Source organism: Oreochromis aureus, linkage group 17, assembly GCF_013358895.1.
Source record: "Oreochromis aureus strain Israel breed Guangdong linkage group 17, ZZ_aureus, whole genome shotgun sequence".
Taxonomy (NCBI): domain Eukaryota; kingdom Metazoa; phylum Chordata; class Actinopteri; order Cichliformes; family Cichlidae; genus Oreochromis; species Oreochromis aureus.
Window position 1 is genome coordinate 24525153 of NC_052958.1, and position 25888 is coordinate 24551040.

General features: G+C 41.8%; 2 protein-coding genes across 3 annotated transcripts; both read right to left on the reverse strand.

Annotated features, from left to right (window-relative positions):
- Window positions 1–607: 607 nt before the first annotated feature.
- pde6d (phosphodiesterase 6D, cGMP-specific, rod, delta) lies at window positions 608–17308 on the reverse strand. 2 transcript variants are annotated; one of them, XM_031740586.2, is made up of 6 exons: window positions 17027–17308; window positions 8509–8597; window positions 6527–6652; window positions 3062–3167; window positions 2400–2528; window positions 608–1449 (listed from the first exon to the last, which is right to left on the reverse strand). In XM_031740586.2, exons 1-5 carry the CDS (start codon window positions 17074–17076, stop codon window positions 2447–2449), a joined length of 453 nt encoding a protein of 150 aa, XP_031596446.1. In that variant the 5' UTR covers window positions 17077–17308; the 3' UTR covers window positions 608–1449; window positions 2400–2446. The 2 variants fall into 2 exon arrangements, with proteins under 2 accessions (XP_031596446.1, XP_031596447.1); XM_031740587.2 differs by having other exon boundaries at window positions 608–2528.
- Window positions 17309–21583: 4275 nt separating this feature from the next.
- rpl36 (ribosomal protein L36) lies at window positions 21584–24764 on the reverse strand. The gene is made up of 4 exons (XM_031740561.2): window positions 24649–24764; window positions 23369–23463; window positions 22976–23110; window positions 21584–21701 (listed from the first exon to the last, which is right to left on the reverse strand). The coding sequence occupies exons 2-4, from the start codon at window positions 23459–23461 to the stop codon at window positions 21612–21614; spliced, it is 318 nt and encodes a 105-aa protein (XP_031596421.1). The 5' UTR covers window positions 23462–23463; window positions 24649–24764; the 3' UTR covers window positions 21584–21611.
- Between the last annotated feature and the right edge of the window lie 1124 nt (window positions 24765–25888).

Here is a 25888-nt window from a genome sequence, read left to right on the forward strand (position 1 = left end):
CATCCGGCAGAATGCCTGCTCCAAGAGATCTTTACCCCTCCATTCTGATAGATCTTTGGTAGAATTCCAACGAATGCTCAGGACATTGAATCCAAATTAGTCGTGTGCCACTCCTCTATTTCTGGCTGTAAAGTTGCTGGTACCTGTCTCAATGGTGGACACCAAAAATGAAGGGAGCAGTCAGTTGAAGGACAGTTGTACCAATCTTGGTTTGTTTGTTGGATTCTGGAGCCAGCTGACCAGTATCTGCAGTTTAGTAGATGCTGTGGGGCTGTCTTGGTTGACAAATCTCTGCTGCATTGTGTGGAGGTCAAGGACAGTCCCATCTGGATTGGCAAACTGGGATGGTGGTCCCACAGGTAACTAGGGGAATGACATTCCCTCGCCTCCCTGTGGAAGTCTTTGCCCCAGTACTAAAGAGGAGACTCCACCTGTTTTTTGGCCTAGCCATAGAAGAGCATATCAAGTCTTTACCTGTGATAAGATACTTCAGGGTGCATGGGAATTTTTCCAACAACTCTACATGCATCATTTGAAATTGGAGAAATTGTTTCCCCAACCAGGTCGGGGAAAACATTAATTAATAAAATAAACAGCAGGCATCATGTTATTCCAACATCATGTAACTTTAATCCACACCTCCCATTATATTACAACACAAATCTATTTTACAAAGCCCAGATAGGAGCTAAGAAAAACACATAACGAGGTGAATGTGTGAACTACATAGGAAGCCAAAGCAAAAAATCTAGTGAGAATATGCAAAGCAAAGATGTTGTAAAAGAATTTAAGCTGCTGTTAACATCTGGATCTAGCTAAGATAAAATGACGCGTGTTTTGGTTTCACCCTGATAATGACTTTATTCAAAGTGAAATATCAGAATTAAGTCATGTGAAGGTCAAAACATAAATTAATGGAATAAAAGCTTGTTTTGTTCTACCAATGAATAACAACAGTTTTTAATTATGTCAGAACTGTGAAGGTTTCATTTTAACAATTCATGGAGGAGAGTAAAAAAACAAACATGTGTAGCCCTCTATCAGACTACATTGAAACCACTGTTGCAAACATTACGTTAAGCTGGTGTGTCCCAGTCACGAGTCAGCGTGCTAAGGTTAGTGCTTTAGAAAACTATCAGGGGATGAGCACTGCACTGTTAGCCGGGCCTCATCAACTCATCAAAGTGAAACATTACGAATGGGTTAATGTGTAAAGATAAATATATCCACAAATGTATATTTCTTCCATTTCTCCAATAAAAACCAAGCAATTCTAATCAATGACTAGAAAAAAAAAAAAACATTGACCATCTGAGGAGAAGAAGAGTGCACAGGTTGCGCTCCTTCTGTTGCTCAAATGCAGGAAGGAGGCTGCATTTCACCTGCTCTGGAATGTCACCCTTACTTTCTCACATACAATGTGAGAAATGTGGAGCTCACAGACAGCCTCTGAAATGGGACACAGTCAGAGGAAATGAGCTCAATTCAATTTTATTTATATCGCACCAGATTACAACAACAGTCGCCTCACAGCTATACTACTTTATATTTGAATTATGTAAAATATGCAGTGTTCATTGTAACAGGTTTATACATTTTATCTGAGTTGCCAATAAAATTTTGTTGTAGCACCTAAAATGACAATAAGAGCTTTCATCTTATCCCCGTCCCTCTAGTGCAGGGGTGGGGGAACTCCAGGCCTCGAGGGCCGGTGTCCTGCAGGTTTTAGATGTATCCTTGATCTAACACAGCTGATTTAAATGGCTAAATTACCTCCTCAACATGTCTTGAAGTTCTCCAGAGGCCACTCCAGAGGTAGTGAACTAATCATTTTATTCAGGTGTGTTGACCTAGGCTGATATCTAAAACCTGCAGGACACCAGCCCCTGAGGCCTAGAGTTCCCCTACTCCTGCTTGAGTGCAACACCTTCCCTCAACAACAACAGTCCATCTTTGACCAGACATGACATGATACATGGAGATTAGAAAACATGATATCTATCCACAGAAGGTTACACATCTGTTCTGTTCCTGAGTAAATGCTACCTGGGAGTGAGATAGGGCAGCACTACAAAAAAGAAAAAACACAAATCGGGTCATTTCAGAGGGCTTCCCTAGCTGACTTGAGATCAGTGATCACGTGTTTACAGTGAAACAGTCTGAAGGGGAAAACAGAGAGAGAGGTGATCCTGGAACAGGGGAAGCGATCGAGTTCTCTCTCCTCCTCTTCCCTCTTCTTCCAAGGTCCAGAGGTTTTCAAGTCGACACAAAACTAGAGAACACGAGCTCACTTGACTGATTGTGGCGCCACAGCTGGGTTCACCCCAACATGCTGATCCCACGTCAGCAATGAGCTCTTTACTGCTGCGAATTGTAGCTAACCTTGGGAATTTACAGACCTTGGCAGGGTGTCAGCATTCAGGAAGGTAGACTCGGGGGGTAAATGTCAGACGTAGAAAAGCCGTACCCTGGAAGTACTGACATGCAGGTCATCGTCGAAGAACTTGGTCTCTATGATAACATTACCACTAGAAAACAAAGACAAGTGTCAGCCTGTAGTAAAAGTGAAACATAACGGAAAATTCACTACAACAGGGCAAAAGTTACATGAATGCTGCGCAACTTTGCACAGCTGTGACTGATAGAATAAAAGGAAACTAAATGTGGCAGTTGGCTTTAATTATGATTAGCCTGCGCTTCCCAAGTAATCTGTTTAAAGATAACCTCCCAGCGCACTGAAAGAAGAATGTAGGACTGCTGAACGACACTTTGTGCGGTTTGAAGCTCAGCAACTGGGTCTTTTATGATTCCGTCGCTGAAAATCCACAGGGCGACTACGTGCAAATGTTCAGATCATCAGAATAAAATACATGTATGTAATAATATTTCAGCCAAGAACATAAGACCACTTGTGTGCTGATGTACACTTCCTATGGAAGCAGGCCTGATGTAGCTCAAGGCCAGATAAAAGCCTATCACAGCTCTATGGCATTAAAACAGAGACGGTCTAAGTGCAGAAACACAAAACAAAGCACAGAGGAAACATCTGAGCAGGACTCACGTTAAAACATTGGCTGGCATCATCTGGGACTCTGGAGCCGCTTCTATCAGAGACTGCCATGTGTTGGTGGAGTTGGGGATAACGAAACCAAACTCAAAGAACCACTCTGGACAGAGAGACAGAGACAGAGGGCTCAATGCTGCTGCTCTAGCATACACTATCATTGCTATTACTATACCACCATGGCCTAAATATTAGTTCACAGACATTTCTCTTCTCAGGTGGAAAACAGCAGCACAAACATGTTATGTGGATTGTGTGTTTTCTCTCTGGAACCTTAACTCTGTGCAGCAGGGTGTCAGGGGGATTACTGTACTACAAACACAGTGAAACACAGTGAAACAGGGAAGTGGCGACAATGTACAACAGGTTCCAGGGCTGTGAGCTGTCTGTTCTTCTCAAACGGCCTTCTAGTAACCCCGCACAGGTTTTCCTTCTTTCAGATTTCAACTTGCTTGATCATAGAATGTTATAATTAACTTGCTAATAAATTCACAAAAATACATTTTTATTTAATTGTAATTCTGAGCATTTTATCATTTTTGGTTTGGAACTCTGTAACTAATGACCAAAAGACACAACACAATAATAATCATAACACTATGTAGCAATTGTATTCATTGTTTAACCTTCCTAAGACTAACAGGCCTTCATTTGTCCCTTCACATGGTCAAAACAACAAAAAGCCGTTAGCCTCCTAGTAAACGCACCTATAGTATCAATTTCAGAATCCTGCATTGCCTTGTTCTCAAGTTCTCACATTTACAAAATTTTCAAAAAAACTGACCACTTACTTTTTAAGTCCAAGTCATTGAGATTTGAACTCGTCTGAGATTTTTAGTAGACACAGCTATGGTATCAATGCAAAGCTTGGTGACCACCCACCCGCCCACCGTGGTGACGACATGACCCCGTCAGCCGATTACAGCTGAGGGGTCAAGGTTAAGTGACACGGCTGAGATGCATCAAAAAGGGCATCAAAAAAGCCAAACACCATTACAAAAAGAAGGTAGAAGAACACTTCTCCAACTCCAACCCCCGATGCATGTGGCAAGGACTCCACACCATTACAGACTACAGGACCACCAAAACCTCCCCCGCATCCTCTGATGTCTCCTTCCTCAACGAGCTCAACAACTTTTATGCTCGTTTTGAGCGAGGGAACCCCACAACCACAACCAAAACAGACATGACGCCAGACCACCAACCTCTGACTCTCTCCCCCACCGATGTAGGAGCGGTGCTGAGCAGGATCAATGTCCACAAGGCTGCAGGTCCTGATGGCATCCCCAGGCGTGTTCTCAGAGCGTGTTCTGGGGAGCTTGCAGGAGTGCTGACAGACATATTCAACCTGTCCTTGGGCCACGCTGTGGTACCGGCCTGCTTCAAATCCACCTCCATCGTCCCGATACCCAAAAACTCCAACCCATCTAGCCTCAATGACTACCGCCCAGTAGCACTCACCCCCATCATCACTAAGTGCTTAGAGCAGCTGGTCTTAGCACACTTCAAATCCTGTCTCCCCCCCACCCTGGACCCCCACCAATTCGCATACCGTCAGAACAGGAGCACAGAGGATGCAGTCTCCATCACACTGCACTCTGTCCTCTCACACCTGGACAACAACAACACCTACGCCAGAATGCTGTTTATAGACTTCAGTTCAGCATTCAATACAATCCACCCCTCACAACTCATCAGGAAACTGACAGACCTGGGCATCAGTTCCCTCATCTGCAAATGGTTACTGGACTTCCTGACCAACCGCCCTCAACATGTCCGGCTGGATAACCGCTGCTCATCTACAATCACAATGAACACCGGTGTACCACAAGGCTGTGTGATGAGCCCTTTCCTCTACTCCCTCTTCACCCACGACTGCAGACCTGCTGATGGTTCCAACACCATCATTAAGTTTGCAGATAACACCACGGTGATTGGCCTCATCAGCGACAACGATGAGGCCGCCTACAGGGAGGAGGTGGATCGTCTGGCTGAGTGGTGCGACACAAACAACCTGCTGCTTAACACTGAGAAGACTAAGGAGCTCATCGTGGACTACAGGAGGAATGCTGACCCACATCCACCCATCCACATTAAGGGGACGGCTGTGGAGCGTGTGAGCAGCTTCAAGTTCCTGGGAGTCCACATCTCCGAGGAGCTCACCTGGACAACCAACTGCTCCAAGCTGGTCAAGAAGACTCACCAGCGCCTCTTCTTCTTGAGGACTCTGAGGAAGAACCACCTGTCCTCAGACATCCTGGTGAACTTCTATCGCTGCACCATCGAGAGCATCCTGACCAACTGTATAACAGTTTGGTACGGGAACTGCTCTGCCTCGGACCGGAGGGTGTTGCAGACGGTCGTGAAAACTGCCCAGCGCATCGCCGGAGCACCGCTTCCTGCCATAAAGGACATCTACAGGAAGCGGTGTCTGAAAAGGGCTGGGAAAATCATCAAAGACCCCAGTCACCCATCACATACACTCTTCACCCTGCTGCTCTCTGGGAGGCGCTACAGGAGCCTCCGGACTAAGACCACCAGGTACCGGAACAGCTTCTTCCCCACAGCTGTCAGACTCCTGAACTCTGCCTCCTGACATCTGACCCACGTTAAACTCATGGACTGAACATACACAAACCCACAACCACTAGCACTTTACCACTACTGTATAGTTCTGTGTAAATAATCATTCTGTACATACGATAATTTTTAATCCTACAACTGTTTATAACTTGCATAGTTCACATTTCTGTATAGCTGTATATCTCATATTTCTGTATAGTTTTTATTTCATATTTATATCCTGTTCATAGCCTGTACATAGCTTGTACTCACTACAGCCTGTACATACTTATAGTTATAGAATATTCATAACATACTTCACACCGTGTACATGATAACATACCATAATAGACCCATTTCTATAATATACTTACACATCTTTATTATTGCTAATATATATTGTAATATATCTATATCACGGCTAAAGCACTTTCTGGATGGATGCAAACTGCATTTCGTTGCCCTGTACCTGTGACATGTGCAATGACAATAAAGTTGAATTCTATTCTATTCTATTCTATTCTATTCTAACATCTTCAAATAGCATTCGGCTGCTCACTCTGTGGACAGTAGTCACTTTTAAGGGAATACTATTGTATTTTGTATATATTCATTTTGTTCTTTGTTTTTAAACAAATTTTAAACATATTGTAATTTGACATAATTTGGAGTAAAATAAGTTTAATCTTACACTGACTATATTATATGATACAGATAAGATATGGATAACATATAGCACTTTTCCAGTAGCACCTAGTTGACTCAGTTTTTAACATGTTCAGTTAGCTACTGGTCCCTGTACCACATGTGGATAAGAGGAAGTCTGTAGAACCAGACAGGAACATGCAGGGCTCCATTCATGTGGAAACAAACACTGATGTGTCAGTTTTCACATATCACCTTCTAAACACTGTCCTTTGAAGAAAACTTTCTGCTCCAGTCTGAACTTCTCCAGTTTCTCTGAGGAAGAAAAGTTGAGCTCTCTGGACACTGCTTTACACTTCAGGATCTTCTTTGGGACACGAGCTGAAGAGACAGATATGAAATTATATAATTAACTCTGCTTACAACAGCTAGGTATTTAATACAAGCATTCAATGTTTTCATTTGTGGGCCCAGGACCTAAGACTTAAAACTTAAATATGAGTTTGCAAAAATTTAGTGATCTCAATTTAGCAAACAAATCTGAAACAACAGTTTGATGCTATTTTGTTTCCAGCATCTTGTTGAATCTCTGTCAAAAATAATGAAGGCTAAAGGGAGTAAACCCAGTTATACCAAGGTCTAACTAAGTAGTATATGTATAACAACTACTTTTTTTTTTTTAACGTGAATGCTAAATGAATAAACTCATACAGCAGACAGACAGTGGCATCTGCAAAAGTTTGGGCACCTAACAGCCCTGAACTAGCAATCTGGCTTTTGCCCAGTGTGTCCATTTTTTCCCCCTTTGTAGATATAATTATACAGGCTACAGGTCAGCTTGTAGGATCCGATCAAATCTGTCAATGCAACTGACTCCTCTGCCTTCCCTGTGCACTCATGCACCTTGTAGAACGGAGTGTAGCGTGGAAGAAGTGGCTGATAAAGACGGAACAAAGCAAACGAAAGTAGTAAAGTGGAACTGAAAAGCTAAGACAGAAAAAAAAGAAAGCACAAATGGTAAATGGACTGGTTCTCTTTTCTACTCTACAGCTGCACTCAAAGCACTTTATACAACATGCCTCATTCACTTGTTCACATCCATTCATACAAGCACTTTTTCTATGCTTATGTGCTTCCATCCAACATTCACACTCCGACGGATGGTTAGTATCTTGCCCATCCAAACCTATGGCATCGAAACCAAAGCAGCCTGGGATTGAACCACCAACCTTCCACTTAGTACGACCCGCTCTAGCTCCTGAGCTATCGCCACTCTGATATAAGAAATGGATGCAGCAAACTGTGTGAAATTAAGCAACATGTTAGTTGTTAGGGCTGCTGCTACACTGACAGCTGTAGTCCTAGCAACAACTAGTAACCAGCCATCGCAGTCACAGGAGGCTGCTGCTGCTCGCACTTGCTGTGGAGAAGTGCAGGAGGAGAGACCGCAGGCCCAAGAACAGAGTGAGAAAGAGAGGAAGGTGTGATTACTATGGTTTAAAAATGATGGAGGGATATGACGGGGAAGGGAGAGAGTGAAGAATAATGAATGTAATCTCAGAATTCTGACTTTTTTCTCAGAATTCTGGAAAAGAAGAAAAAAAAGACGTGCCCACTTTTTTTTTTTTTTCCAGTGTCCCTAATCTTCTTCCATATATACATTATTTGAAGGCACAACGCCACAAAACATTTCATGATGGATGTGATGACTCCACTCCTGTTTACCTGCAACAGTCAATCCTGATAAACAGTCATTTCCGACCTTATCTGTCATTTACAAAAGAACACATTTGTTTTTTGTGCTGCACACAATTTTCACTGGAAGAGTGAAACCAATTTCTTCCAATGTTAACTAGTGTTAACCTGTTTCTACAACAGGATGACTGAAAACCGCAAAATCACTTTGGTAACATTAAAAGGCCAATCTGGTGTTTTTTGAGTGGCCCTCACAAACGCCTCTTGAACATTATAACTTTAAAACTTAAAATGATATGAAAAAATGAGTGTGTCTAAATATACAGCCTCTAAATAAACAGAAAGAAGGATACTGCATATATAGAACCATCAGTATCAACTCACACAGAATGCAATGTTGGCTTATAAGATGACTGGGTTTTATTATAAATTAGTGGGTAAACCATCTGATAAACAGGTCTCATAAAAATGATTTGAAGACTTGTATTTAGTTGTTCTGTCACAACAGATATGACTTGAGAGTGTCAAGAGTGCAGACATACCTTCGTGCTCTACTCCCGGTACAGAGAGGTCCTCCGTCCCCTGCCACAGCACTTTGCCCGTCTCTGCATCCCGAAGATTCATCCAGTTTCTACCAGGAAACGGTTAAGTAACAGTGACCTAACCAAAGTGAACGCACCACTCAAATACACAGACCGGCAGACTTACTGGGGATTTTTTCTGCAGTGGGAGATCTACAGCGTAGCTATGCTGTAACCCCTCGGGCTCATACGCTGTAACCTAGTGTGTACCTGACCTGCACCTCCCTGTAATGTCCCTACATGTCGGGTCAGCGCAGTGAGACTTATCAACATGTATATTTTCAGACTCTTTTCCTGTCGTGTTGCCTCATTGCCAACTTTTTCAAGTGTTTGCTGCCAAATTCAAAATATTCAAAATGTTCTATTCTTATCATTTCCAATTAAAGAGGATCTTTTCCCAACAAACAGCGTGTACTCCGAAGTAACATTATGGATGTGGATACTTCTACAACTAGTGTTTTCAAAAGGGACATGCTACACTGGAGAAATCAGCCAAAAACCAGTAAAAGCTTATGTGAAGGAACTGAAGCCGTTCTTAATGCACCAAGACAGCCCCATGACCTCACTTAGTTCCAGCCAATCAAAGCAAAATAAAAACTGGCAGGATATCTGGTGAAGAAACATAACCTCTGATCAGCTCAACAATATTACTGCAACAACAGCAGTACTACAGCTTAACACTGGTCAGTCTGTGGCTGCCATTAACACCAAAGCATGGTACCCTGGAACAAGTATTCCCCCAGACGTCATGAAGCAAATAGGTCCTGCATGCTGAATTTCCTACTGTAGTACAGAAGTGCTCACACCAGGATTATTCATCGTCACCACTGCTCACGTTAGAAACAACAGGAGGAGGACAACAGCACAAACCCACAGAACACAATCTTAAAGCCATCAGAGTATAGATTTAAATTCTCAAGCACTGATGGCTGGAACATGTTACAAATGATGACGGTGCAACATTCTTTGACAGTGTATCACAACACAGGTAAAAAGGAGACCTTTAACAAGCTACTACTATTTTTGAACAGTCGTCCATCATACACTGTAATATGACCTTTGAAAATTTACTCATAATGCACTTTCAAGCCATGATAGCTACAATTAAACCCCACCCCCACAATAATCAGAAGAGGATGGATGGATAAATTGATGATGAACAAAAAGAAATAATTTTATATGTAACCTAACTAATAGAATCCTGGAGTCACTTTTGACCAGGACATGTCCTTCAGTGCACTCAGTAAACAAATATGTAGGACTGCTTTCTTCTATTTGTGCAATTTCTCTAAAATTAGAAACATCCTGTCTCAGAGTGACGCTGAAAATCTAGTTTGTGCATTTATTACTTCTAGGCTGGACTACTGTAATTCATTATTATCAGGATGTCCTAAAAACTCCATGAAAAGTCTTCAGTTGATCCAAAATGCTGCAGCAAGAGTACTGACAGGGACTAGAAAGAGAGAGCATATTTCTCCTGTATTGGCTTCCCTTCATTGGCTTCCTGTTAAATCCAGAATTGAATTTCATTCAAGGCGTTGAATAATCAGGCCGCATCTTATCTTAATGACCCTATACTACCATATCACCACATTAGACACTTCACTCTTGCACTGCAGGCCTACTTGTTGTTCCTACAGTATTTAAAAGTAGAATGGGAGGGAGAGCCTTCAGTTCTCAGGCCCCTCTTCTATGGAACCAGCTTCCAGTTTGGATTCGGGAGACAGACACTATCTCTATGTTTAAGATTAGGCTTAAAACTTTCCTTTTTGCTAAAGCATATAGTTAGGGCTGGATCAGGTGACCCTGAATCCTCCCGTAGTTATGCTGCAATAGGCATAGACTGCTGGGGGATTCCCATGATGCATTGAGTATTTCTTCTTCAGTCGCTTTTCTCACTCACTATGTGTTAGTAGACCTCTCTGCATTGAATTATACTCATTATTAATCTCTGGCTCTCTTCCACAGCATGTCTTTTATCCCGTCTTCCTCCCCTCGCGCCAACCGGTCGCAGCAGATGAGCTCCAGACACTTAATTCCCTTTAGCACTACACACATGATACTGCCATGTTTGTTTCACACATTAGGTTAAAAGGTCCACTGCCCTCTCTCTTAGACATCTCCATACCTCCACAGGTATGTTATCTGGCTAACCGCATGTCCACTCTTTATAGCTGCCCTGACATCCTCTTTACTAATCCTCTGCACTTCCCGATTCACTACCTGTCTTCCATCCATAGTCCTGTTTCTCCTCCATCTTCTCAACACTCTTTTCACTCATTACTCGATTTCCATCTTTATGTTTAGAGATGGAAAAGCTGCTGCACAATCTTTTCAGCATAATCTCTCTGCAAGTCCTTTTGTCCTTCCTTAGTCTCCATCTTCTCAAACTCACTATGAGCCTTTGCCACCTCTTTCTTTGCTGTAAACCTATTTTCTTCATCTCTGTGACTATCCCACTTTTTCTTTGCTAACCTCATTTTTTGAATATTTTCATGTACTTCCTCATGAAAATATCCTCTTTCTTAAATACAAGGGATATGTCAAACACCTTCTTGACAGGTTCTCTCACCACTTCAGCTGTACATTCCCAGTCATCTGATAACTTTCCAACTAACCCCACAGCCTGTCCCAACTCCTTCCTGAACTCTGAGCAACATGCTTCCATCTTCAGCTTTCACCATTTAATCCTTCACTCGCTTCCTCTTCTTAATTTCTAAAATCATCCTACCAACTACCATCAGATGCTGCTTAGCTACACTCTCCCCTGACACCACCCTGGAGTCTCATATGTCTTTCAGACTGCACTCAGGGTGAACATAGGGTGACCTTATGCCACCCTATGTTCCTCTCTTTTCTTGTATGTGTTTGCCACAGTCCATTCCATCCTTTCTGCAAAATCCACTGCCACGTGATTTTCCACAATTCTCTCCTTAAAACCATACCTACCCAACACCTCATCACCTCTGTTCCCTTAGCCTACATTACACTGAAATTAACAACCCCCACCGGCCATAGGGACACTCTCCACTGACAACATTTAACGTCACACCTTCAATTTCCATCATCAAACTCATGACCCCACCTCGCTCCCTCTTCACCTCCATAACACTGTTCACATCCTCTTATTTAAAGATTACCCCCACGCCGCTTCACTTCCAATCTAAACCATGGTAGAATAGTTTGAATCCACCTTGAGTGCTTCCCTTGCTTGTTAATGAGCCCCCAGTGAAAAGCTGCTGCCTCCTGCACACACAATATATTAACCTTCCTTCTCTCCGTATCAGCCAGCTCTCTCCTTTTACCAGTCGTAGTCCCTACATGTAGAGTTCCTACTCACACCTCCGCATTCATGCCTTTCCTTCTCTCTTACCAATGCCTAAAACACCTTCCCCTTCTCCTCTGTCTTTATCTTCAGCCAACAGTAGCACAGTTTCCACCAGCAGCCTGTTGGCCAACCCCCCCGGAGCAATGAAAGTCATCATATTATGGGATTATTATGGGACTTCTTATACTATTTTCTAGTTTTCTTGAAGAACACATACAGTGCTTAACAAATGTGTAAGCTTTATGTCACAGATGTCCTTGCCGAAGTTACTTTTTATGCTTCTGTAATGATGAATGCATCACTGTGCACAAGCGCTTTTCAAAATTATACTTTATTCTAAAATATCATAATTGCTATTATAATTTTCAAATTTATTGGAAATAAGTACAACATGTTATTATTTTTTTGATTAAGATGCAAATTAGTTATTTAATTGCATTCTTGAACTGAAAAAGTCGTTTTAGTGGTCACATGTTTATGTGATTAGTAATTCATTTCTGACCTCCCAGAGAAGTCCACTGAACCTTCACTACAGTGAATTCAGTTATTTATAGTTTGGAAAAAAGTCTTTGGCACATTTGTAAAATATTTGTGTTATCTGTTGAGCACTGTACATGGTCGCTGTGTGGCTTTTGTCCAAACAGTGTATATAAGAGACTGAGTGGACTTTCACACACCCTCCCTTTGGTTGGGTCTGTGCACAGTTGTCTCCACAGCCACTCCACGTGAAGGGCACCAAATGTACATACCTCCTCCAAGCTAAGTGTCTGCAGTCGACAGCTGTCCGTGGCTGAGTCTGCAAGGGAGTATAATCCCAGCCGTATGGGTCAGATCCCACTGACAGCACAACTCCATTACCTCTACTATCCCCTCCCCCTTCCTTTGGCTTTCTAGTAAAGTATGCTGAGTTGAACAGTTTCACTAATCCCTTCAAGTATAACCAGATCTACACCATCCAGAAGAATCCTCTTTACATGCTACCAAAAAAAGGCTCAGAAAATAAAAACCATCAGCTCCACAAATGCTATAATGTATGCCCTTATTCAATTTACTTCCAATCACTTTCTCACAGTTTAAAATCTATACACATTTCAGCTCCAATAACATCATACAAAATGATACCATAGCCTCCTGTGGGTCTGCTGCAGGTTGTGTGTATGTGTGTGTGTGTGTAAATCACCAGGGTGCCTGCACAGACCCGTCAGAACATCGTTAATGAGCCCCCAGTGAAAAGCTGCTGTCACATTTTAGTCTGCATTTATTTTTTAAAGACATGTTAATGGCTTCAAGTATAGGCAACTTTCTAAGCCCAACATTTATACAACTACTGACCTTTAAGCCATTTACACAAGAATTCAATAAGATTTGATTGTGGAGCTGCCGAAATAGTTTTTAAATAGTATTACATGTTAGGATAAACAAGGAATACAATTTTGATGTACATTTATTTTGAGGCAATGCTCACAGCACATAACTGCAATTTTAGGAAACTGAGGGAACTTTTCTCTTCGCTTGAGGTTTTACCATCAATTACATTAGCTGCTTATATTTTGCCTTTAATTTACAACTAGTAAACCCTAAAAAGGAGAAGAATAGTGTTTTGAGCTAGCATACAGTTAAAACAAAGGTCATTATTTAACTTTTTTGATATCTAGAAAGATATCAAAAGATTGAAAAGTCAGCTGGAAACACTGAAGTACCAAACACTAGAGCTGTCTGCTTTAGCACAAAGACAGTTGTGTAGCTCTTTTAGTTGTCAGTCTCTCATAGTAGCTTGCTGAAATCTGACTAATCCTTCTAGAAGACTTCCTTCTAGGGCTGCCACAAACAATTATTTTGATAGTCGACTAGTCACCGATTATTTTTGCGATTATTCGACTAATCAGATCATGCATCCATTGGACGTAAAACGTATAGCTTATTTCACCAGCATGCATCTGCTCTTATATAACTCTCATTAGCTTACAGCTTGAAGTGTTTAAGGTATGTGCTAACCAAAAATAAAGACAAGATGATAGTTTATTAAATTTTAATGACATTTGCAGATTGTTTCGGTGGAGTTTAATAAACTCAGCCGTCTGCTCCTTGCTATCTAAAATATAACAGGACACCGGAGTATATTCTCGAGCATCTCACACTTCTGATAATCAGTTGTCTGCTTGACGTTTATTCAGCTGTGTAAAAACTACAACTTTAATCTCAGCCAAACCGATTTACTCAGGAACAAATAAAATACTAAAAAAAGCCAAACAATATCATTTTTAAGTTATCTAAGTGACTTATATATCATGTTTAACCTGAGTAGCGAAAGACGGCGGTGGGTTTGAAAACGATTTGCCGGGAGTCCGGTGTTCTCACCGGCTCTAGTGAGCCTTCAACCCCGGCTAGCTATCGAGCTGGTGGGTAACAGACGTCTCCGAAAACGTCGGAGATGTCTTGATAAACTGAGCAGATATTTGAGGTTTACACAGCTACATTCTCGCCTGAAAATATGTTAAACGTTTATTTTGTGACCCAGAAAGAATAATAAGAGTGATATTAAAACTAACTAGCTACCGCCATTGTTGAAAACTGAGCAGGGCCGCGCTATGAATTCTGGGACACAGCTTCTTCTTCTTCGGGGTTTAACGGCAGCTGGCATCCTTGTACATGCAGTGCTGCCATCTTCTGTTTCAGTCCGTTATTACACTCTTAAATCCTACTACTTATTCCTGCGTCTTTGGGATCTTACAAAGCTTCAAACGACGTGTCGACTAGTCAACTAATCGTGGCAGCCCTACTTCCTTCCAGTTCCAAGATGTCTGAAGGGGTTTCGTAAGAACATCGTGACCATTTAAAATCATCACATTTCACCATTTACAAATCTGATGACTACTCAGTATGGGACGAAGTGAAATAACTTCACAAACACTACTTTAGTATTATGGAAGTTAAACAGGGCTGTTGTCATATTGGACTGTATATGTGTTACCGTTACAGTAAAGGAGGGAAAAAGAAAATGATATTCACCCCATTTCAATAAGGACAGAAGGCAGTAAAGCCCCGTTCCACTAAATCATGGATTTAAGCATTACCACAGTGCATCAAGAGGTCTGACCAAACGGTTAAAGGCATGCAGTAAAAGTGCTGTAGAAATGTGTGTGAATGTATGAATCAAGCCTGCAGTAAAAAGTGCCCACATGAAGCTGGTTCTTAACTGGTCAAGTTAACCCAGGGAGTCCTAGTGTATCTTCAAGCTAATTTACATGAAAGGGTGACACTGGCACAGACCTAACCATTAAGTACACAATCACCCCCCCCTTTCTTTTCTGTAGACTTTTTCCTATAGTACGATTTCTAATCTGGACATGCTTTTCAGTTTTTAGGTTTTCTGAGCATCAGAAATGAAGTGTATTTGTTTAATTCTGTGTGACACAGGTTATAACAGTTTTACTCCTGTGTTTGAGTGCATATTTCAGAGCTTCTAGGCATGTCCTTGTATTTTAATAACTGAATTGACTCAGCACTGAGTTCTTATAAAATATAGGCAACCTAAACATCACATGTGTGCTTGAAACACCTCCTTAGCTTCTGCTTCATGCTTATGTTACAGCTTGTATAGACAAGGCGTAACCCCTAAAAATAAGTCTACAATGATAACCTACACATAAGAGACTATTATGATACTACTCTACTGCACTTTTACTGCATGACTTAAATCGCTTTGTCTTTTTTTTTTTCCTTGTTTCCCTTGGTTAAAAAACAAACAAAACAAAACAAGCTTCATGTTTAGTTTACAGACTGATGTTCTGACATTTTTGTTTTAAACTGGATGCTACAACTCAGAATTAATGAATCAATGACATGATGAGCTGCAGCAAGCTTAAAGTGAGTCTCTTTACCTACCTAAATGACTGAACACTTATCCTGCGTGGACGCGGGTTACGTTCAGAATTTTTCTTCAAAATCCACTGGAAGCACCATTTTTAAGTGCATTATAGATTCCCTGCTGGGGGAATATGTTTTATATTTGCAGCTGTTAAGCTGTACTGTCACAGGAATGTCCATGTATTAAACTGGCAAATTACAAAAATGTATAAATGTTGTTATACATGACTAATCTACTGCACAATCTTTTAGTCTGTTGGAACTCACATCAAATATACAGATTCAGGCAACAAAATTGATTTCACTCTGAAAATTGATTTCTGCGTGTCTTTTATCAGGATGTGGGACAGTACCCAGTTTCTGATGAATCAGAAAGTTCCTCTTGGGTCTCATCTTTCCTAAGAAATGTTTAATTACTTCTGGCTTAGTGATGTGATCTTTACTAAGCCACAGATGGGCAGCAATGTTCTCTTTTGAGAGCAGTGGATTTTCCTTGCAGTCCTGCGTTCAGTGCACCTGTGCAGAACAACAAAGATTTTGATCCATTTGTACAGTGTGACTGGATCGTTAGAGATGCCAAGTCAACATTTTAAAAGCTGATGATGAACAGCATCTCCTATTCTCCAATCTTCACAAATCTGTTGCTCGGTCACTTTCTCAGACATGTGTTGGATGAGCGCTAACAGGCACACCAAAGAGGAATAAAATTGACTCACTACATGACTACACATTTAACAGGTCATACTGCAATCTCCAATGTTGCTCTGGTGATTAGCATACAAATCCAGAATACCTGAGTGGAATCAAGTCTGCCATCATCACACAAAGAGGCGCACCTGGGTTTCAACTTCCAGCATTACGGAACCATACAGCAGTCAGACTATGCTCAACGCGAGTCACATACCTGTGAGGCGCTTAATAATAGTTACAGGAGGCACAACAGTTACTTCTCAGCTACCTGAGCAAAATCTCATCCTCTTCATGTGCCACAGGTACTACAACTGCAGGCGAATTCACCCTCGTGTGGAAGCTCATGTGAGCCCACAGGTCGTCATTCAATGAGCTGCTGTTGTGTCCGTTCAGACACTGGAACACAGCAACTATACAACTCCGTGAGCAGAGACTGTGGCAGGTTAGCTTTAGCAACTAAGCTTGTTGTACAACAACATCCATCCTGCTAATGTGGCTGCAGCATCCTGTCCTATGCCTTTACCCAGACAGCTAGCTATTTAGCTCACTGCTGTGTTTCTAACATTCGCGCAACATAAACAGGAAAAAGGATACAGTTTGAAGCCCTTCAAAATTTCCTTGGCCCTGTCTTCGTCTGAAGACATGTCCGAAATGGTTTGTTTTCGTTCCTCACAGATAACCTAGACTTTTCTGAAAAGAGACGGCTGCTGTTCACGTTAGCTTAACTACTTGGCTAACTACCAGTCAGAATTCGCCTGGAACAACGTTCACTACTCTGCTGGACTGCAGGCTAAATCTGATCCGATAATGCAATCAGCTAAATATACCCAGCTAGCAAACGGGCTGCACACAGCCTAACCAGTGAAACGCAAGGGACCCCCTATCAGCCAATCACAAGGAGAATAGCGACCAAGGGCGGGACTAAAGCGGATAAAGACGCGTCACCAGTGGCAACGCCACACACAAAGTATTACATCATTATTGCGCTGTCTGTGTGCTTACTTCTTTTATCATTTAAGCACTCGCTCTCCTAAAACGCAAAACTAGGTGTGCGTTCAAATTCAAGGGCTGCCCTTAAAGACCGGAAGTGAGCGGTTGTTAAACTGGACCGTGTCCCCCTACGACGCTCGGCTCTTGTTGCTTAGCAACCGCGACAGTAGACGCTGCATCCGTGATGGACGTCCGAAATGGAGAAAATCTTTAATTTATGTCATTTATTTTACTTTTATTGGAGCAAAATTGTGTTGTTTCGTGTAATGTATGTGAGAACACCACAGCCGTGCGCGGACTCCCTTTAGCCAACAGTAATATTAACTTTAGCAAGTAAACTAGTTAGCTATAGTGTAGCTCAAGACACTATCCTCATTTCATTTTGATGGTACAAAAAATAATAGATCTTATATTATACATATTTTATTATATATACTGTACTTACATAAAAAAAAAATAGCTCACTGATAGAATTTAACTCAGTTGTCCTAAATGTTACATTTCAGTTCAAATTCAGGGTATTTAGTTCTAATTTTTAGTTTATACCTGTATGACTGTCTCACAAATAATTATATACTGCGACCCCTACAGCTGTCTGAAAGCTTTAGTTATATTGAAGGGCAATATCCCGTAGTGACAGCTAAAAATCCTTTTGTAGGTTTCAAATAAAATACAAGGTAAACGGATGTAGTAAATATTCTTTTATTGGATGAGAAAATTGTGCAATATAATTTTCTTAAGATGTTAAAGACGGAGCAAACTCTCCCAAATGCAAGGCTCACCAGGCTGGAAACTGTGGTTTGCACGCAGAATCCAAACAGGGCTGTCCTTCTCCAGGACCAAACAGTACTGAAAATTTACCATTTTTGCAGATGCTAAATCTTTTGATACTTATCTGGATTCATAATTCCATCGATTTTAACAAGATCTCCAACACCACTGGCTGAAATGCAGCCCCAACCATGAGAGAGCCTCCACCGTTTTTCACAGATGCAGGCTGCAGGTGTTCGCCGTTGTACATCTTTCCTGACCTCCTCTACACTTACTGACAACTATTTGAACCAAAATCTTTTAATTTGGATCCATCACTCCATTGGGCCAGTTGCCACTGATTTTCAGTCCAGTTCTTGTGTAATGTGGCATACTTCAGGCTTTTCTTTGTTTACCTTTCTTAACAATGACTTCCTGTAAGCAACCCTTCCACTGAGGCCATTTCTGATGAGGCTTCAGTGAACAGTAGATGGATCAGCTGAAGGTGGAGATGCATCTCTCAGGTCCGAATAAGAAGATCATTTGTAACCTTCACTAATGCCATTATTAGGGCCCGAGCACTGAGAGTGCGAAGGCCCTATTGTATCTGCTCCGTTTCTTATTATTATTATTATTATTATTATTATTATTATTCAGGCAAAAGAAGGGCCTTTTTGAGGGCTTTAACATGCTCGAAAACTCTTGGAATTTTGCACACATGCCAGGTCTGGTGAAAAATTTTGTATTTTAATGGTTTTACATATGAGCACTGGGAAATGGCTCTGTAGCGCCACCTATGCCTTGTTAAATGCAGCCCTACAAACACATCGTTTTAGCTACATGTATGAAATTTGGCACACATGTGTATCATGCCAAGACGAACAAAAAGTCTGTGGGACCATTGACGCAAACCCAACAGGAAGTCCGCCATTTGGAAGTGAACGTGACATTTTGGCTCTAATTTTGCCATTTCCATGCCTCGAACTTTTGCGAACTCCTCATTGGAATTTCATCGTACAAGCTTCATATTTGGTCAGTGTCAACTACACACCTGGGCCATGTTAAATTGCGGAGCTTTTGAGTTTTCGGGATACGGTGAGGCCGTGGCGCCACGGCGAATTTCGATGACTCGCCATGAAAATCTTATTGCCTCTCTTTCTGTCATACATTGTCCGACCTTGACCAAAGTGGACACATATGATAAGGCTCCACCCTGAACATATTTCAACTGCCATATTTGACATCAGGGAGAGCGCCACCTAGTGGGAACAGGAAATGTCATGTTTTACACTTTGGGGTACAGTATTGTAATGGGTGACATCTGCAGCCTCAAATTTCTCCAGGAAAGCCTTAAGGAGTTGGTCTTGGGTTACAGAGAAAACTGTGAGTTTTCGCTGAAGGGTGTGACCCCAGCAGCATGGCGAACATTGAGGTCTCGCCATGAAGAAACAAATTAGTGTAAGTCAATGAAATCCAATCTGATCAGTACCAGATTTTACAGACATGATGTCAGACCCGCCCTGAACAGATTGATGTGCCCATTGTCAGGAATACGTAGAGCGCCACCTAGTGGCACCAGGAAATGTCATGTCTTTCATTTTGTTGTACTGATTTTCACAGGTTCATCGTGGCCACCTGAAAAGCGGTGAGTATCACCATCAGTCCTTCATGATGCTTCTGTGCGAAAATTGTGACTTTAAACTGAACGGCGCACCCTGGTGGCAACGCGGTTCACCATGAAAGACGAAGTGGCTTTTGAGGGGCTTGGAAATTTTAAAAGTCTTGGAATTTGGCCCAAACCTCCAATGTGATGAGGGCTTTGTTGTTATGTGATCATTTTCCTTGAATAGTGCAAAATGGCTCCACAGCGCCCCCTACAAAATTTCAAAACATCAGCCCCTGCTCTGTGTTTTATTTATAAGTCTGAAACCTGGTAAGCTTATGGAGGATATCAAGATGTACAAAAAAGTCTCTTGGAGCAATATCCCAAATCCAACAGGAAGTCAGCCATTTTTAAATTAAGGTGTAATTTTTGCCACTTTTTCGCCTCTTTTCAGGCCTCATACTTTGACGAACTCCTCCAAGGGATTTCATCAGATTAACCCGATCTCCTGTGTGTGGAATCTAAAGACCTTTGTGATGTTAAATTGCGAAGCTTTTACGTTCAGGGAAACGGGGTGGCCATGGCGGCACGTGGAGTTTCAATCCCTCGCCAAAAGCAGTAATCTGCTGTCACTCAAAAACACAATGTCCAATCTCTCCCAAAGTTCGCAGGCGTGATGAGACTCAAGGTCGGAAATGTTTGTTATCCCATTTGTCAGTAATGGTTAGAGCGCCACCTAGTGGGACGACTATAATAATGATTGAATCAGATGAATCGTTAGCTGGTGGTTCTAGGCATGAATTCCATCAATGTGACATCAGATCGGACGTGCTGGTTGTAGGAGTTGGGTGTGGCCCGACGTGCCGGGGTGCGAGGGCCCTCATAACGCTGCTTGCAGCTTTAATTGTATATTGCTTTCACACCTGACTGAAACTCCTCAAATAAACTAATTTTCTCTGCACATGATCAGTAAGTGGTTTACAACTACACTTTCAAGAATTTTTGAGATAAAAGGAAGGTTGGAGATAATGCCTATAATTAGCCAATACAGCTGGGTCAAGTGGCATTTTAAGTAACTGTTTAACTACTGCCACAGAGGTCTGTGGTGCATAGCCAATTAACAGAGATGGAGATGATCAGCATTATTCAATTCACCTGTGAGAGCTAATTTTAGCACGACTGGTGTATGTGTAGCATTTTGTAGTATTGATCACTCAAATTCTGTAAGACTACATGCCACACATCAAAACCATGCAAGCTCATCAAAGAACTTCCCAGTTGGGGTGTGAACCACAAACCCCTCACTGAGAGGCGACAGTGGTAACCACTGAACTTCCACACCTCATGTTTCTCCATTTCACTTTGTGAACTAATTAAAAATTTGGAAGTGGCTTGAGTGTGACCGTGTGTGAGACAGAATAAAGTGCTGGAGAACACTCAGCTGATTAAGCATTTTCACACACATCCCAAAGCTTCATGCTCCTTTCAAACAGAAATAAATGGGCACAAGTCACCATTATAAAATTTGTTTTTATACTTAAAAGTACACATTTCTATACAAAAATGTAATTGCTTTACTTCTGCTGCAGTGGTAAGTTCTTCGGTGATATTCATTCCTTTAGCCACAGTAGGCTAATCTACAGTCTGGTCTAAAGCCAAGCAGCATGTTATGTGTATATTTTGAAGCATCACTCAATTTTGAGATTTCTACAAACGTCTTCAGGTGTGCTGACAGCTAAGATGGTTGCAGCAACATAAACAGATCTGATGAATAGTGACAAAGCAAAAAAAGAAAGACGAGGCTGGAATGTAGTTTCATGTTTTATTAAATGACTTTTACTCCTTCTTGGCAGCAGCCTTTCTCATGGCAGCCAGTACGTTGCTCAGCTCTTCTCTCTTTCTCTTGGCCCGAATGTGAGTGCCGATCTGTAGGGGAAAAACAGTATAGAAATATTAGAAGAGCTCTGAGCTTTTCTGTTGTCCAGTCAGTGCATAATATCATATCCAACATACAATCACAAAAAAGCTCAGGTCCTTATAAATGGCCAACACACTACAGATTGCTCATGATAAAACTACCTCACTGAAATTGTGACAATGCACACATCTCAACTCATAGTTAACAGTTGGAAGGCTGTGTGACATGGAAAATAATGAGTGTAGCCTCCAAATCGCAAAACATGGCACTGTTTAACCTCAGTAAGTGAACATGTTATGAAAGCTGAGCTCATTTTGAATGTGATCACAGCCACAAATCATAAATAAGTTGGCGCAGGGTCACATGCAGCACTGTGTAGCATCCCTCTTCTTCTAACAACAACCCACTAGTCCACCAGAGCAGCTGAGGGACTTGTGGAAGAGGAATGTTAGAAGATTCTTCTTCTTCTCCGTTAGAGGATTTCAGCTGCTCAGCAGTTCTGGCCCTGCTTTGTCCTGTTTTTGGTGCAAACTGCCACTTCCAAAGGCACCGATTTCGATTAATATGACCTCAGCAGTTTCCCACTTTGCCTTAGTCTATTTTAAACTAGCTTTGGTCCAGAGAAGACAGCGGTGTCTATGGATCACGCTCCGATGTGACTGCCACTTTGCATGTCAGAGTGCTAACCTGCATCTGTGGAGGGCACACTGAGCTGTGTTCACACACTTATCCTGAGCCCATGCACTGATTCCCACCGCACAATCATGCCTGTTTTGAGGGCCTGGTGATACGGACGTCCAACAGTGATGATATCATGAACTACAGATGATGAATTACTTAAAGTCGTCACGTGTTTACATTCAGAAACATTCTGAAATAAAATTTGTAGATGCAGTTTTCTGCAGAATGGTGAACCTCTGCCTCTCTAAGATGCTCTTTTTACACCCAGTCATGTGACTCACATGTTGTCAACCTAAGTGGCTGCTAAATGTTCCTCCAGCTCTTTCTTTTTAGTGCCACTTTTTCAGCTTGACCCTGTCCGAATGTTCTGATACCTGCTGCTGCCATCGAGTCAAAATGAGCTCAGTTTTCTTAACATGGTACATTTATTCAGTTTAAACATGTAATACGTTTTATAAATTTTATAAATATGCAAACATTGTATTATCTTTATTTACATTTTACAACTTGTCCTCAATTTTGTGGTTTGTAACTGGGTAAATACTACTGTGGTTTAGGCTGGTGAGTACCTGCAGGTGCTTTGACACAAACACAAACTCACCCTCTTCTTGATGAACTTGAGGGCTCTCTTGTCCTTGGACACTTTCAGCAGCTCCATGGCTCTCCTCTCATACGGAGCAAACCCACACACTTCACGGATCATATCCCGCACAAACTTTGTGTGTTTGGTCAGACGCTGGGCAGTAAAGACAGTACATGGTAAGTCAAAGCATTTAACACCATTCACTGCATTTGGACATAATGTGATATAGGAATGTTGATGCCTGACGATTATGCTTATGTGGACTGATTTACACTGTATGTTTCATCTTAAGCTTCAGGTCAATCCAGTCACAGAGTATGTACACAAACTACAGTCTTAAGTGCAAATATATTTATCCTAACACTTGTAATATAGTCAAGTCTGTAAAGTCACTCAGCAAGAGATACTCACCCCGCGCCGGCGGCTGTGTTTGGGAGTAGTTACATTTTTGGTGACTGGGTGGCCTTTGTTAAGGCCAACAGCCATAGGATAACGAATAGCCATGTCTGCGGAGGATAATACACAAACATTAAGACAAGTGCAAATGATGAGTCTTTAACTAGCTGCAATGTCACATGATCAACATATCAGAACAAATACTTTGGTATGCAATGGCAGGAAGACCAACACTGACAACAGGCTCTTGTCTCAGCTCTATTGTAAGCCACCACATCAGCTTTGCACCCATGGGCAACGTTTTACCAAAGCCTTTTTTCCTACTCGAGTGGTCTACATCACTGGGTTCAGTGGTGTTATGATCATCTGAGAGCAGGACAGCTCAAATAAAACAGGGTGTAGATGTGACATGGTAAGGTCTGTATAACAGGAATAAGATGGGGCCCTCCATCGCTTTACTTTACTGCAAAGGTAGCTGTAGCTCAGGAAGTCTAGCAAGATGTAAGGTCAGTGGAATCAATTCGACCTCATAAACAAAACAAAGCACTGTGTGATATACACACAACAGACCAATTACTTTCGTTCAATGGATGCGACCTGCAGATTAAACAATAACTGTGTGCAAAAAGAATGTTAGCAGGAGCTTCTGGACCTTTTGAGCGAGCCATTTGAAACAACACCATAATTTGGACTCAAAACCATTTTTTTACAGTGCTAACAGGACTCCAAATCTCCGTTTAACAACCACAATCTAAACAGGTCAGTGTCGGTGGAAGCTTAACCATCATCATTTACACTCGGTGAACGCTGATTACTAAAATGTGCTCTGCTGCAGCCACCTTCAGTAAAAACTCTTGACTTGGACTCGCCATGTAACAGACACACGAGGAAGCCACGAGCAATCTGCTATTTCATTTCCAATTTTGAGGGCACAAGCGACCTAGTGGCGCTGATCCGTCACATCGGGCCGGTAAAGCTTTAGTGTCCACCAGACTGTGTGACAGCTCCCTATGTGCCCGCAGGTCTGCTCGCTGCTTTAGTTTCTGACGACAACAATATTCAGTCTGTGCTCGGAAGCACCGATTTCTACGCACTCGGGAGCATAATGAAAACGGACACGGCTGACAAGACGCCACATTTTCTTCAACTTCATAAAATACGGCGCTACAATATTGAGCTGAGATGTAAAGTAACGTTAGTAGTTACTAGCAGTTTCAACAAATCTTCTAAAACTCGACGGATGGCAAAGATTAGAAACGGCTTTTGGCTAAAACTTCTCGACATTAAAATCGTACCTGCTATCTTTGATGGCGGTCAGGCCGGAAGGACTGTTGCGTGAGCGAAGCGGGGCAATGAAAGAGCTGACCCGGAAAACGCTTCTGTTACGCTGCCGTGACAGCGCCCCCTGCTGCCCGGGAAGAGGAAGTGTTTTTCATTTTAATGGGGTTTTTCATTTCACTAATCTGTCATTTCTTTCTGTCCTCTGGAATCAATGTATGTACACTATGTTAAAGGGCGTTTTCATTCCTAAAGTGCTGTTGGAGGTTAGAGGATGGAGGAGGCTGTGATGATGCACAGCTTTATCCTTTGCAAAAGCGTTTCTAATCTTCACCAAGTTTGGTGCATCAGTACATAAAATCCATAGCTCTTAATATTCTAAGTGAGCATAAGAATACAAAGACAATTGTTGGTTACTGAGACTTTTGATTCTTCTTGCCCTAAATGTCAAAATCACTGCCATATTTTGTTCATTTTTTAAAAATGTTTTCTATATACATTGAAGGAAATAATTATTCCCCCAGAAACCATTGTTGGTGAGTACAGTGAGATGTTTCTTGTAGTTGGTGGAAATATGAACCAATAAATCCTTTAGGTTTCTTGGCTGCTGGTTAGGAACTGCTCACTCCACATCTGGACTGGGGTCTGGAGACTGGCTAGGCCACTCCATGACTTTAATGTGCTTCTTCTTTACCCACTCCTTTGTTGTAAAAAAAAAAAAAAAAAAAAAAAGTAAAAAAAACCACAACAACTCAGATATTAATCAATAGTAAATTTAACACTGAATTAAGATATTGATTTGGAACAACATCCATACCAACAATGCTGTCTTTACCTCCTCCAGCTGACACACAACTTCACACAGACAGACACACAGTTCCTCCTTACTAACAGCTGGAGTAGCCAATGCTAATAACACTTAACAAGACTTAAGGAGGTCAGCAAAGCTCCTGTTTTCAATAAAGTATTAAACAGTCTTCATGAATGTTAACCTGGCCGACACATATGGTAACATTAGCTGTTTACTATTAGCATAGTCCAAGGCAAACCAATCCCCCAAGACAACAAAAGGGGCAAAGTCCAACACAAAATGTTCAGAGGGCCAACCGCAGGTCCAACTTCAGCAATGGAACAGTTCAGGTGGGCAGCGGCAATGGCGAAAGACTTCAGGTGGCCGGCGACGGCGTGGCATGGCAGTTGACCAGCAACATGCTGGCAGTGCAGGCTGTGACTGAACAGGATCTGGCTTGGCAGATT

What these genes read in the sequence shown, in the direction of transcription:
- pde6d (XM_031740586.2), bottom strand. Translation starts at nt 17,076, where the DNA reads ATGTCTTCAGACGAAGACAGGGCCAAGGAAATTTTGAAGGGCTTCAAA. An exon ending in ATTTTGAAGGGCTTCAAACT is followed by an intron (nt 8,598 to 17,026) that starts GTATCCTTTTTC and finishes GTTTCCTGGTAG; the next exon opens with AAACTGGATGAATCTTCGGG. An exon ending in ATGCCAGCCAATGTTTTAAC is followed by an intron (nt 2,529 to 3,061) that starts GTGAGTCCTGCT and finishes TTTGTTTTCTAG; the next exon opens with TGGTAATGTTATCATAGAGA.
- rpl36 (XM_031740561.2), bottom strand. Translation starts at nt 23,461, where the DNA reads ATGGCTATTCGTTATCCTATGGCTGTTGGCCTTAACAAAGGCCACCCA. An exon ending in AACACAGCCGCCGGCGCGGG is followed by an intron (nt 23,111 to 23,368) that starts GTGAGTATCTCT and finishes TTTACTGCCCAG; the next exon opens with CGTCTGACCAAACACACAAA. An exon ending in TCAAGTTCATCAAGAAGAGG is followed by an intron (nt 21,702 to 22,975) that starts GTGAGTTTGTGT and finishes TTTCCCCTACAG; the next exon opens with ATCGGCACTCACATTCGGGC.